Raw genomic sequence first — 12,771 nt, forward strand, 5'->3', positions numbered from 1 at the left:
TACATAGGGGAAACAAATATAATGATGTCTTAAAACCAGAACATTATGTGTGTCCAGATAATTAAATGTAGGGCAAAAAGGTATTTTGTACAGCAAAGGAAACCAGAAACAAAACAAAAAGACAACCTACTGAATGGGAAAATATACTTTCAAATGAATCAAATGAGAATATACTGCTTATAAAAGACCTGCTTTAGGGCAAAGGACACATACAGATTGAAAGCAGGGATGGAAAAGATATTTCATGCAGTCAGAAATGACAAGAAAGTGGGGGTAGCAATATTCAAATCAGACAAAATGGACTTTCAAAGAAAGAAAGATAAGAACAGTAAATAATGAAAAAAGGATCAATACGAAAAGAAGACATTACACTCATTAACATATAAACACCTTATACAGGAGCACCTAAATACATAAAACAATACTAACAGACATAAAGGGAGAAACTGACAGAAATACAATAATAGTAGGAGATCTTAACACCCTACTCACATCAGTGGAACAGATCTTCCAAATAGAATATCGATAAGGCGACAAAGATTCTTAGAGTTGGACTTAATTGATATTTTCTTTTGTTTTTAATTTAAATTTATTTATTTTAATTGGAGGCTAATTACTTTACAATATTGTATTGGTTTACATTAAAAAAATTCAGAATTCATTTTCTTCTCATGTGCAAATGAAACTTTCTCTGGGAGAGACTACCTAATAGTCTCAACAAGTCTCAACAATAAGAGGACAGGAATTATTTCAAGCATCTTTTCTGACCAAAATGGCATGAAACTAGAAATTAATCTCAGAAAGATAAACAAACAAGTAAAAAAAGATTACATGTGGAATGAACAACATGAGACTAAAAAACACGGGTCAACAATGAAATCAAAGAAGAAATTTAAAAAATACTTTGACCATTAAGTACTAGTGATGCAATGTACAACATCACATACATATAATTAATATTGTTGTACATTATATATTAAAGAAAATAAATTCTAAGAGTTCTCATCACGATGGAAAATCATTTGTCTTTAATTTCATATCTTTATGAGATGATGGAGTTTACTAAACTTACTGCAATAATCATTTCATGATGTACATCAGTCAAATCATTATGTTACACTTATATAGTGCTGTGTGTCAATTATAGCTCAGTAAGACTGGAAAAAAAAAAACAAATACTTTGACAAAAATGACAAAACAAACCCATACAAATCTGTGAGATGCAACAAAAGCAGCTTTAAGAAGGAATTTCATGCAATACAGGCCTTCCTCAAAAGACAAGAAAAATCTCAAATAACAACCTAACCTATCAACTAGAAGAATTAGAAAAAGAGGAACAAACAAAACCTAAGGTTTGCAGAAGAAAGAGGAAAAAAAGGAAAGATAAAAGAGGAAATATATTAGACATTCACAAAATAGGAGAAAAAAAAATCAAAAAAACAACAGCAAATTCTTTGAAAGGATAAACAAAATCAACAAACCTCTGCCCAGACTCATGAAGAAGAAAAGAGAGACCCAAGTAAAATAAGAAAAGAAAGAGGGGAAGTAACAACATACAAAAGATATACCAAAAATAAATAAATAAATAACAGAATACAATGAACAAATAAATGCCAACAAATCAAAAATGAATCAAGAATAAAAAGATAATTTGAACAGACTGATCACTACAAGTGAAATAGAATCTGTAATTAAAACAAAACAAAACAAAACAAAACACCTCCTTGTAAACAAAATCCAGGACTGGACAGCTTAACTGGGGAAAGTTACCAAACATGCAAAAAAGAACTTATACCAATCCTTCTCAAATTTCTTCCAAAACATTAAAGAGGAGCCATTCTCAAAGTCATTCTATGAAACCATCATCACCCTGATACCAAAAATAGACAAAGACACTACCAAAAAGGAAAATAATAAGTCAGTATCTTTGATGATTATAGATGCAAAAATTCTCAACAAAATTTTGGCAGACCAAATACAAAAACACCTAAAACGTATCATACACCTTGACCTGGGTGGATTCATTTCACGGTCAGAAGGATGATCCAATATATACAAAGCAATCAGTGTGACACACCATACCAACAAAAAGAAAAACAAAACACACATGATCATCTCAATAGATGTAGAAAAAGTATTTAATAAAATTCAACATACATACAGATGACCAATAAGCACATGAAAAGATGCTCAACATTGCTATTACAATTATAATAGTGTCCGACTCTGTGACCCCATGCACTGTAGCCTACCAGGCTCCTCTGTCCATGGGAATTTCCAGGCAATAGTATTGGAGTGGATTGCCATTTCCTTCTCAAGGGGATCTTCCCAACCCAGGGATCAAACCTGGGTCTCCCGCATTGTAGACAGACGCTTTACCATCTGAGCCACCAGGGAAGCTTTATTGTAATTATTAGAGAAATACAAAGCAAAACTACAGTGAGGTATCACCTCTCACTGGCCAGGATGGCTATTATCAAAAATCTACAAACAATAAATGCTGGAGTGAGTATCAAGAAAAGGGAACCCTCCTACACTTTTGGTAGAGTGTAAACTGAAACAACTTACCATGGAAAACACTATGGAAGTTCCTCAAAAAACTAAAAATAGAACTATCATATGACCCAGAAATTCCACAAGCAAATCAAATTCAAAAAGATAGATGCACCCCAATGTTCACAGCAGCACTATTTATGACAGCCAGAACATGGGAGTAGCCTAAATGACCATTGATAGAAGAATGCATTAATATGATGCAGTCAATATTTACAATGGAATATTACTCAGCCATAAAATGTAATGAGATTAGGTTATTTTTAGAGACACGGATGGACCTAGAGAATGTCATACAGAGAGAAATCAGTCAGAAAGAGAAAAACAAATATTGTATAATATCACTTATATAAATGGTAAAGATGATCTTATCTGAGAAGCAGAAACAGAGACAGTCTTAGAGAACAAATCTATGGATAGCAAAGGGGTGGGGAGTGGGAAGAATCGGGAGATGGTGATACATGCATATATACTACCAATGCTATGTATAAAATAGATAACCAATGAGAATATACTGAAGAGCACAGGAAATGACATAATGCACTGTGGTGACCTGAATGAAAAGGAGGTTCAAAAGGGAGGGAATATATGTATATGTATGGTTGATTCATTTTGCCATAAAGTAGAAACTAACACAACATTGTAAAACAACTGTACTCCAATAAAAATAATTTTTAAAAATAAGTACATAAAAATAAAGAAAAAATTAAAAATATAAAGGCAACCCTCAGAATGGGAGAATATATTTGCAAATGCAAGGGATTAACATCCAAAATATCCAAACAGCTCATTCAACTCAATAAAAAAAAAAAATAACAGAATCAAAAATTGGGGAGAAGATCTAAATAGACATTTCTCCAAAGAAACCATACACATGGTGAGAAACAACATGAAAAGATACTCAACATCACTAAATATTAGAGAAATATAACTAAAACTATAATGAGATATCACCTTAGGCTGGTCAGAATGGCTATTATCAAAATATCTACAAAAAATAAATGCTGGAATCTGCAAAGTATATAAGCAACTCATACAACTCAGTAACAGAAAAAAATACAGCCCAATCAAAAAATGGGTAGAAGACCTAGATAGACATTTCTCCAAAGAAGATATACAGATAGCCAGTGAACATATGAAAAGATGCTCAACATCACTAATTATTAGAGAAATTCAAATCAAAAGAACAGTGAGATATCACCTCACACCAGTCAGAATGTCCATAGTCAAAAAAATCAATAAACAATAAATGCTGGAGAGGTTGCAGAGAAAACAAAACACTCTTGCATTGTTGATGCGAATGTAAATTGATACAGCCACTACAGAGAACAGTATGGAGATTCCTTGAACAACTAGGAATAAAACTACCATATGGACCAGCAATCCCACTATTGGGCATATACCCTGTGAACACCATACTTGAAAAAGACATATGTACCCCAAAGTTCATACCAGCACTCTTTACTCCATAGCTAGCACATGAAAGGAACCTGGACATTTGTCTGTCAATGGATGAATACTCAATGGACAGATAAATGGATAAAGAAGATAATGGGATATTACTTAGTGATTAAAAAGAATGAATCTGAGTCAGTTCTAGTGAGGTGGATAAACCTAGACCTTGTGATACAGAGTGCAGTAAGTCAGAAAAACAATTATCATGTATTAATGCATATATATGAAATTTAAAAAAATGGCGTTGATGAACTTAAGTTGCAGAGAGGAATAGATATGCAGATATAGAGAATGACTTGTGGACACAATGGGAGAAGGAAAGAGTGGGATGAATGGAGAAAGTAGAAACAATATATATACACTACCACGTGTAAAATAGATAGCTAGTAAGAAGATCCCATATAACACAGGGAGTCCAGCTTGGAACTCTGTAATGACCTAGAGGGACAGCATGGGGGGTAGAAAGGAGGCTCAAGAGGGAAGTGATACATATTTAATTTTGGCTGATTAGTGCTGTTGTATGTCAGAAACCAACACAACACTGTAAAGCAATTTTCCTACAATCAAAAAAAATTTTTTTAATAAATAAAAAAATGAATGCTGTAGAGGCTGTGGAGAAAAGGGAACTCTCTGACACTGTTCGCTGGAATGTAAATTGGTACAGCCATTATGGAGAACATTATGGAGGTCTTCAAGAAAAATAAAAATAGAACTACCATATGACCCATCAATTTCACTCCTGGGCATATACCTGGAAAAAAAAAACATAATTCAAAAAGATACACAGACCTCAATGTTTACAGCAGCACTATTTACAATAGCCAGGAAATGGAAATAATATAAATGTCCATCAATAAAAGAATGGATAAAGAAGATGTGGTAAATATGCATGCTGTACAAACATGTATATATGTTGTTATTATTGCTCGTTTGCTCAGTCATGTCTAACTCTTTGTGACCATATGGACTGCAGAACACCAGGCTCCCCTGTCTTTCACTATCTCCTTGAGTTTGCTGAAACTCATGTCCACTGAATGTGCCATCCAACCATCTCATCTCTGTCATCCCCTTCTCCTCTTGCCTTCAGTCTTGCCCAGCATCAGAGTCTTCACTGTACATTTTAGTCTCATAATTGTCATAAATAAGGTGGCAAAGAGAAATACCTGTTTGATAGGATTAGTATATGTAATATTTATTTCGTAGAATGAAATTATAGTCAGTTACTTCTAATTAATTTATCTTATTTAGTTGGATAATTGTTGATTCACTAACACAATCTTTGTGCTATCCATTATATAAATCCGTACCATATATATAAATTTATATATTATAGAATTAGTTTGGTTTTATATACCATGTTAATTTGACTTTCAGTTTTTTGAGTGGTAAATATTTTAATTCTTGTAGGATGACTTATAGGACAGTTATATTGACAGAGTTACGATATTGATAAAACCAAACGTACTGTTTTACTTGCCATAGCAATGAGTGGAATAATCTAGTTTGCAGACTACTGATTTCATGTCTATAGCATATAAATCAATACATTTGTGCAGGAGCTTGTAAATCTGCACTTTAACAAACACTGAAGGTAATTCTGATGTAAATATTACAAAAAAAAAACAGACACACACACAAAACCCCATATAAGAAATACTGTTAAATTTGGAATTATTAGCATATATTTGTCTGTCGTTTAGTCGCTATGTCCAACTCTTTTGCGACTTCATGGACTGGAGCCCACCAAGCTCCTCTGTCCATGGGATTTACCAGGCAGGAATACTGGAGTGGGTTGCCATTTTCTTCTCCAGAGGATCTTCCTGACCCATGGAATGAACCCATGTCACCTGCATTGGCAGACGGATTATTTACCGCTGAGCCACGAGGCAAGACATTAGCATATATATATAAAATGTATATATTCCAAACATATGAAAGAAAATATACCATATAGGTGTGTGTGTAGATATATATACACACACACATATACACACACTAATGTGTACATATTTGTGTGTATATCTAATTTATGTGTTTGGATATAATATATGGGCCTCTGTGGTGGCTCAGCGGTTAAGAATCCACCTGCAATGCAGGAGATCTGGGTTTGATCCCTGAGTCAGGAAGATCCCTTGGAGAAGGAAATAGCTACCCACTTCAATATTCTTGCCTGGAAAATCCTATAGACAGAGGAGCCTGGTGGGCTACAATCCATGGAGTCACAAAAAAAACACACACATTTTTACCTAGTGTCCTTTCAATGACAATCTGCAATGTCGTCTTACTCTTCCTTCTTACTTCTCTTGCCTATGTGACACCTTATCCCTTGTATTTCCTCCTATCTCTCTGTTTTAGACTCCTATCAATGTGTTTTTGTTTTATTACCATCAATATCAAATACATATCAGTTGTGCTTCTACTCACAGCTATTGAATCATATAAATAGATACTGTCTATCAGATGGCTTTAATATGTCTCAAAGAGACTTCAAACTACTTATATCTAAAACAACTCTCAATAATCACAGTATTTCTATTCAAAACTTGACCTTTCTTCAACATTTTCCAACTCAGTGAGCATATCTCTGGCCTTCACCAATTTATGCCAGCTAGAAAATGATGTTTTATTAGAACACCACCTTCTTTAACATTCTTCATTACAGAGGTCTTTATCACTATACCCCCTAAATATCTATCAAGTTATTCTACTTCTTTATCACCATCAATGTCATCCTAATACAAGCTATTATGATTTTTTTTTTAATTACAGCAATCACCTCTTAAGAGATTTTCTTGTAGCTAATCTAGCCTCACTTCAAATCAATCTCTATATTTCAGTAAGAATTATCATCTAAAAATGCAAACCTCTTCATTTAATTGATTTTGATAAAAATCCTTCAATAAATTATCAGTATTCTTATCAAATTTTTACATTTCTTAAAATACCCTTTTAGTCTAGATTTTACCTATGACTTCATTTCACTAATTCCACCATTCTTCACTCAATTACTGATTTTACTTTACACTTCAATGATAACAGTGCATTAAAATTTTTAAAACAGCATAAATATGTATTTTCTTTTTAAAAATATTATATCCTAAAATTATGTTTTGAAAACTCTGCAGTTTCATGAGACCATGTCTTGAGTTTCTAAAGAAATAGATCATATTCACCCATATCATAGTGTTTAATTTTTGCCTTCAAATAACATGGTACATAAAAGATATACTTGCAAAACCAAAGGCAAATTATTTCCAAGTCTATTCAATTAATTTGAAAAGAATGCCAAATATGAACTGGCACACTAAGGAATAGAACTGTAGGAACAACTTTTATTTCCTTTCACAAGTTTTGATAAAATCAAATTACTTTTCATTGAGTGATAAAGAAATACTTGATGAAATGCTTCATCTTTCAAAATTCCACTCTATATATCAGTATCCAATCTTCAAAATTTCCTCAGCTCTGATAATTACTCCTTATAATTTTCCTGCGTCTGTTAATTTTTTAAGATATCTAATTCTTTAAAGGCCCAATATAGTTGTTTTTGAATCCCAATTTTGCCTCAGGCAATGACATCAATGCTAAGTCAATAGAAACTGTCTACTTACCATATTGTAGGTGGCTCAGAACCTTCTATTTCTAAGTAATCATACTTTTCTTCCGTTTGGAAATCAGTAAATATGAGTGAAATTGTATCCCCAGGTTCTGCTACAATGGTCCAAGTGCAATCAGCATTATTATGGTACTCATTAGGAAAACTAGGGCTTGATATGATGCCACTAGATCCTCTCATTGTTCCTCCACATGCGTCTTCAGCTGTTGAAAACAAAAATGAGATGTTCAGATATAAATTATTAACAGAAATGAGATTAAATCAATTGTTAATGTTATTGAATAAAGGTAACAGGAAAAATGTTTTGAAACCAAATGCACATTATACTAATAGAGATTAAATAAAATGTTAAGTTCATAAAAATTTTTAATCACATATATAAATATAAATGCTGTCATGACTGGGCTTCCAGGTGGTGCTGAAAGTGAAAGTGAAGTAGCTCAGTCATGTCTAACTCTTTGTTACCCTGTGGACTGTAGCCTACCAGGCTCCTCCCTCCATGGAATTCTCCAGGCAAGAATACTGAATTGGGTTGCCATTTCCTTCTCCAGGGGATCTTCCTGACCCAGGGATCAAACCCCGGTCTCCTGCATTGCAGGCAGACGCTTTAACCTCTGAGCCACCAGTGGTCCTGGGTGGCACTAGTGGTAAAGAATCCACCACTGTGAATCTACTGTGAGTGCAAGACATGCAAGAGAGGTCGGTTTGATCTCTGAGTAGGGAAGATCCCCTAGAGTAGGAAATGGTAAGTGGCAACACAGACAGAGGAGCCTGGCAGGCTATAGGCCATGGGATCACAAAGAGTCAGACATGACTGAGCAAGGAAGGATGGAAGGATGGGCTATCATGATTATTTTATAATCATTGGTTGAAATAGCAATGATGTAAATAAAAACTATACTCCAATCAGAGCTCAGAGTAAAAGAATTAAGATTTTCTTTACATTGATTAGATGATGGAGTAAAACAAAAAAAACATTGTTCTTAAGGTCTATAATGGGAAATTTTCGGTCACTTTGTGCATACTCATGATAGGTCTCAGCTTTGTTTTTATTTCCTTAATGTAGTTATGTACCAAATAATATGAAAGAATATAATAAAAAATAAATTTTTGTCATTGACATTCAAAAGTTATTGAAAATGTTTGTGGAAATGCAATTTAAATAAAATACATCACATATCTAGGACACTTTAATAAGAAAGAAATATTATAGCAACTACAATAATATACTCAGCAACACATCTTTAGTAACATATTCCCTATGACTATCAAGCAATGTAAGCATATTTTGCTACATATTCATATGATACATGTATACACAGTATTATAAATGCAATGACATCAGTGACAGGTTGAATAGACATATCAACTTATTATATTGCAGGTGGCTCAGAACCTTCTATTTTATAAATCATACTTTTCTTCAATTTGGAAAGTTTGTACTAATGTTACGTTTGGACATTTGGACCTGCGGTTCTCATTTCCAATAAGGGCCACAGATTCTCCATGACTCTATTTTTAGCCAATGGAGTATGTTAACAGAGAAATTATATGACCACCTATGCTTAATGCTAAAACATAAGATAAAGCTCATTGTTTAATAAAGAAATTGAAGCTATAAAATGTGTCTTATCCTAACATGGTTTAGGCTGGTCAGTAGGCTACTGGTCTATTTGTACAATAAAATTTCTCAAGATTTATGCTGTTGTCTTGAGCCACTCAGGGAATTCCTTCAATTCAAATCAAATGTCTGGGGAAATATCTAGCTCTATAATGACCAATTATTGTTTGATTAAATAGCTAACACTCTATAAGGTTAATAAATAGAGATATGCAGCATTCTGTTTTACTCCTCAATGGGCACAGAATGGCAATATGCTTTGGTACCAAGAATAATTTTCTTATTAAATTGTATGCATTAAATAGCATTAGCTTCATTCTGCCCCACTCTTTAATCACCTAGCTTCATAATTCAAAATTTAAAAGCATAAATATATTGCTCTTAAAAGATAACTTAATTTTTATCATACACTACGGTAAGTATGGTATTTATTTTCATGAAGACCTCTCTATTTTTTTATGTTTGAAGAGTAATTAGAATGAACTAGTGGTCCAGTATAGACTATGAGATATATTACTATAATTTTCTTGCCAGAACACACAATGTCTTCCCTCAATATGTTAACTTTAACCTCTGGTGAAAATGTCTACAGCTTTCAATCCAGAATCACAAATTATTTCCACTCTTTGTCTTCTCAGTAGTAACACCAAGGTTAAGTATTGCTTCAGAAATGAAATGCCACGCTATCATGTATTTGTAGTGTAACTGGTATACAACATACTCAAACAAGTTCTGTGAGCTCTTTATTTCTGTCTAGATAAAATCTCAGGGAGAAACAGTTCAGTTCAGAATAAGAAAAAAATACTCCAGTTTTTAATTCAAAAATATAAATTTATTTATTAGTGTGGCTAGTCCTGGATGTTGTCATTCAGTCACCCAATCATGGCCAACTCTTTGCAACCCCATAGATTGCAGTGCACCAGGCCTCCCTGTCCCTCACCATCTCCCAAAGTCTGCCCAAGTTCATGTTCATTGCATCAATGATGTCATCCAGCCATCTCATCCTCTGATGTCCTCTTTTCCTTCTTCCCTCAATTTTTCACAGCATTAGGGACTTGTCCAATGATTTGGCTGTTAGTAGCAGATAGCTAAAATACTGGCACTTCAGCATCAGTTCTTCCAACGAGGATTCAGGGTTGATTTTCCTAAAGATTGACTGGTTTGATCACCTTGCTGTCCAAGGGACTTTTAGGAGTCTTCTCTAGCACCACAGTTCAAAAGCATCAATTCTTTGCTGTTCTGCCTGTTTTATGGTCTGGCTCTCACAACCATACATGACCACTGGGAAGACCATAGCCTTGACTACATGGACCTCTGTCGGCAGAGTAATTAATGTGTTTGCTTTTCAACATACTGTCTAGGTTTGTCATAGCTTTCCTTCCAAGAAGCAATCATCTTCTGATTTCATGGCTACTGTCACCATCCGCAGTGATTTTGGAGCCCAAGAAGAGGAAATCTGTCTCTACTTCCACCCTCTCCCCTTTTATTTACCAAGAAGTAATGGGGCTGGATGCCATGATCTTAGTTTTCTTAATATTTAGTTTTAAGCTGGTTCTTTCACTCTCATCCTTCACCCTCATCAAAAGGCACTTTAGTTCCTCTTCGTTTTCTGCCATTAGAGTGATATCATCCACATATCTGAGGTTGTTGGTGCTTCCTCCACCTATCTTGATTTCATTTTGTAACTCATCTGGCCCAGCATTTCTCATGATGTGTTCAGCATATAGGTTAAACAAACAGGGTGACAGCAGACAGCCTTGTCATACTCCTTTCTCTATCTTGCATCAATCAGTTGTCCCATACAGGGTTCTAACTGTTGCTTCCTAACATGTGTACAGGTTTCTCAGGGGACAGATATGATGGTCTGGTATTCCAATCTTTTTAAGAGCTTTCTGCAGTTTAATGATATACACAGTCAAAGGCTTTGGTGTAGTCTATGCAACAAAGATAGATGTTTTTCTTGTCATGGCGAAGGGGCCTGGGTAATGCAACGAAGCTATGAGCCCTGCCATGTAGGACCACCCAAGATGGATGGGTTATAGTGGAGAGTTCTAACAAAATGTGATACAATCCACTGGAGAAGGGAATGGCAAACCACTGCATTATACATGCCATAAGAACCTCATGAACTGTATAAAAAAATTCCTAGCTAATCACACACAAAAAATTTATTTCATTTGGGTAAAGATTCTTTGCTTTCCTTAGCTAAGGCCTGTGGCAGATGGGGCAGAGGTGAGGGATTGAAGTCAGCTTTTCTTTCCCATTGTCCCCTCTAGAATTTCTTTTTCATCTATCCCTACTCACTGAGTTCCCTATGATTCATCATAGATTTGGAAGTAAAAGAGATCAGGGCACATGAATATTATTTGCCTCGCACTGATTTGGTACTGGTTTCCAAGGGCTTTGGCAGATGATTAAAGAAAGATGATTCATTTTGATTGTAAATCTTTTTGTGGGACCCTCAGAAGTTCCCTTGTTGTGGGTGAATTGTTTCTCTGGCTGGCTGCTTATTTTCTCCACCCTACTGTTAGGTAGGAAATTAGGCATGAGCAACCAAAGGTGGCCTAGCCAAAAAGGATGCAAGCTATTCTCTAAACCTCATCCCGGACACACCCAGAGGAGCTAACAGATATGCTATAAGACAACCTCAGAGACTTTTCCAACTCATGCACATCAACCCTAGGCACACAGTAGAAACAAACTAACGACAGGGTCTTCCGCTTAACCGTAGGCAGCCAGGAGGCAATTAAGGATTCATAAATATTCTATACATATATACATCTGATTATATTGCAGAGGACACAACCAAATGGAGGACACAGGAAATATAAAAGGCGGGAAGCTAAGAGGGAACAGTGGCAAGAATGACTCTTTTGAGGTCGGTCTGTTCCCATGTCTTGGAAATGTCTGTTTAATAATGATATATCTGCTTGAACTGTAACTGAGCTGTAACTTGTCTGTTGTTTTAAACCCTTTAGTCCGAAGATGGTCCAGAAGATGGTCCAAATATTTATTGCAATGAGAGAACCAAGACAGAGAAATAACCAACCCGAGAACACCATGTGTATAGAATGGTATGCTTCTACTCCCTTCCCAACTATATTTCTTTATCCTTATGGGTAGACCTTTAGGCAGGATCTAAGATAATTCCAGGCCATAACTCCCTCACAAAAGTCTTGCATATGGTCAAGGAAACATGCCCCATTTATTTATCCTCTGTGGAAATGCAATTTCTTCCCAAATGTAGACTTCTTGGTTTGCAACAGATATTTAAATATTTCAGCTAAGATCTTAATAATGATACACTGTGTTCCCCAAGCTCCAGAGCAAACAAATCCATTTGTCTGCATGGTCTCCTTTAAGAAGTAATCTAGGCACATAGAAGAGAGACATCACCCCAAATTCTTGCCACATGAAATGCAGAGTAATTCATAGAATAGTTCACCCCAGGGAAAGTCTTATTTTATAGAAAAAGAACTTGAACCCAAAAGTATAATTGACCTGCATGAAAACAAGCATGGGAACC

General features: G+C 35.0%; 1 protein-coding gene across 2 annotated transcripts in view; it reads right to left on the minus strand.

The window, feature by feature from the left end:
• CSMD3 (CUB and Sushi multiple domains 3) overlaps positions 1–12,771 on the minus strand; it is a 1,458,322-nt gene that overhangs the window by 1,025,120 nt on the left and 420,431 nt on the right. For both annotated transcript variants that reach the window (XM_044928635.1, XM_025265188.2), the window contains exon 5: positions 7,620–7,827. In XM_044928635.1, the coding sequence (XP_044784570.1) occupies positions 7,620–7,827 (208 nt within the window). The remainder of the gene's footprint in view (positions 1–7,619; positions 7,828–12,771) is intronic.

Source organism: Bubalus bubalis, chromosome 15, assembly GCF_019923935.1.
Source record: "Bubalus bubalis isolate 160015118507 breed Murrah chromosome 15, NDDB_SH_1, whole genome shotgun sequence".
Taxonomy (NCBI): domain Eukaryota; kingdom Metazoa; phylum Chordata; class Mammalia; order Artiodactyla; family Bovidae; genus Bubalus; species Bubalus bubalis.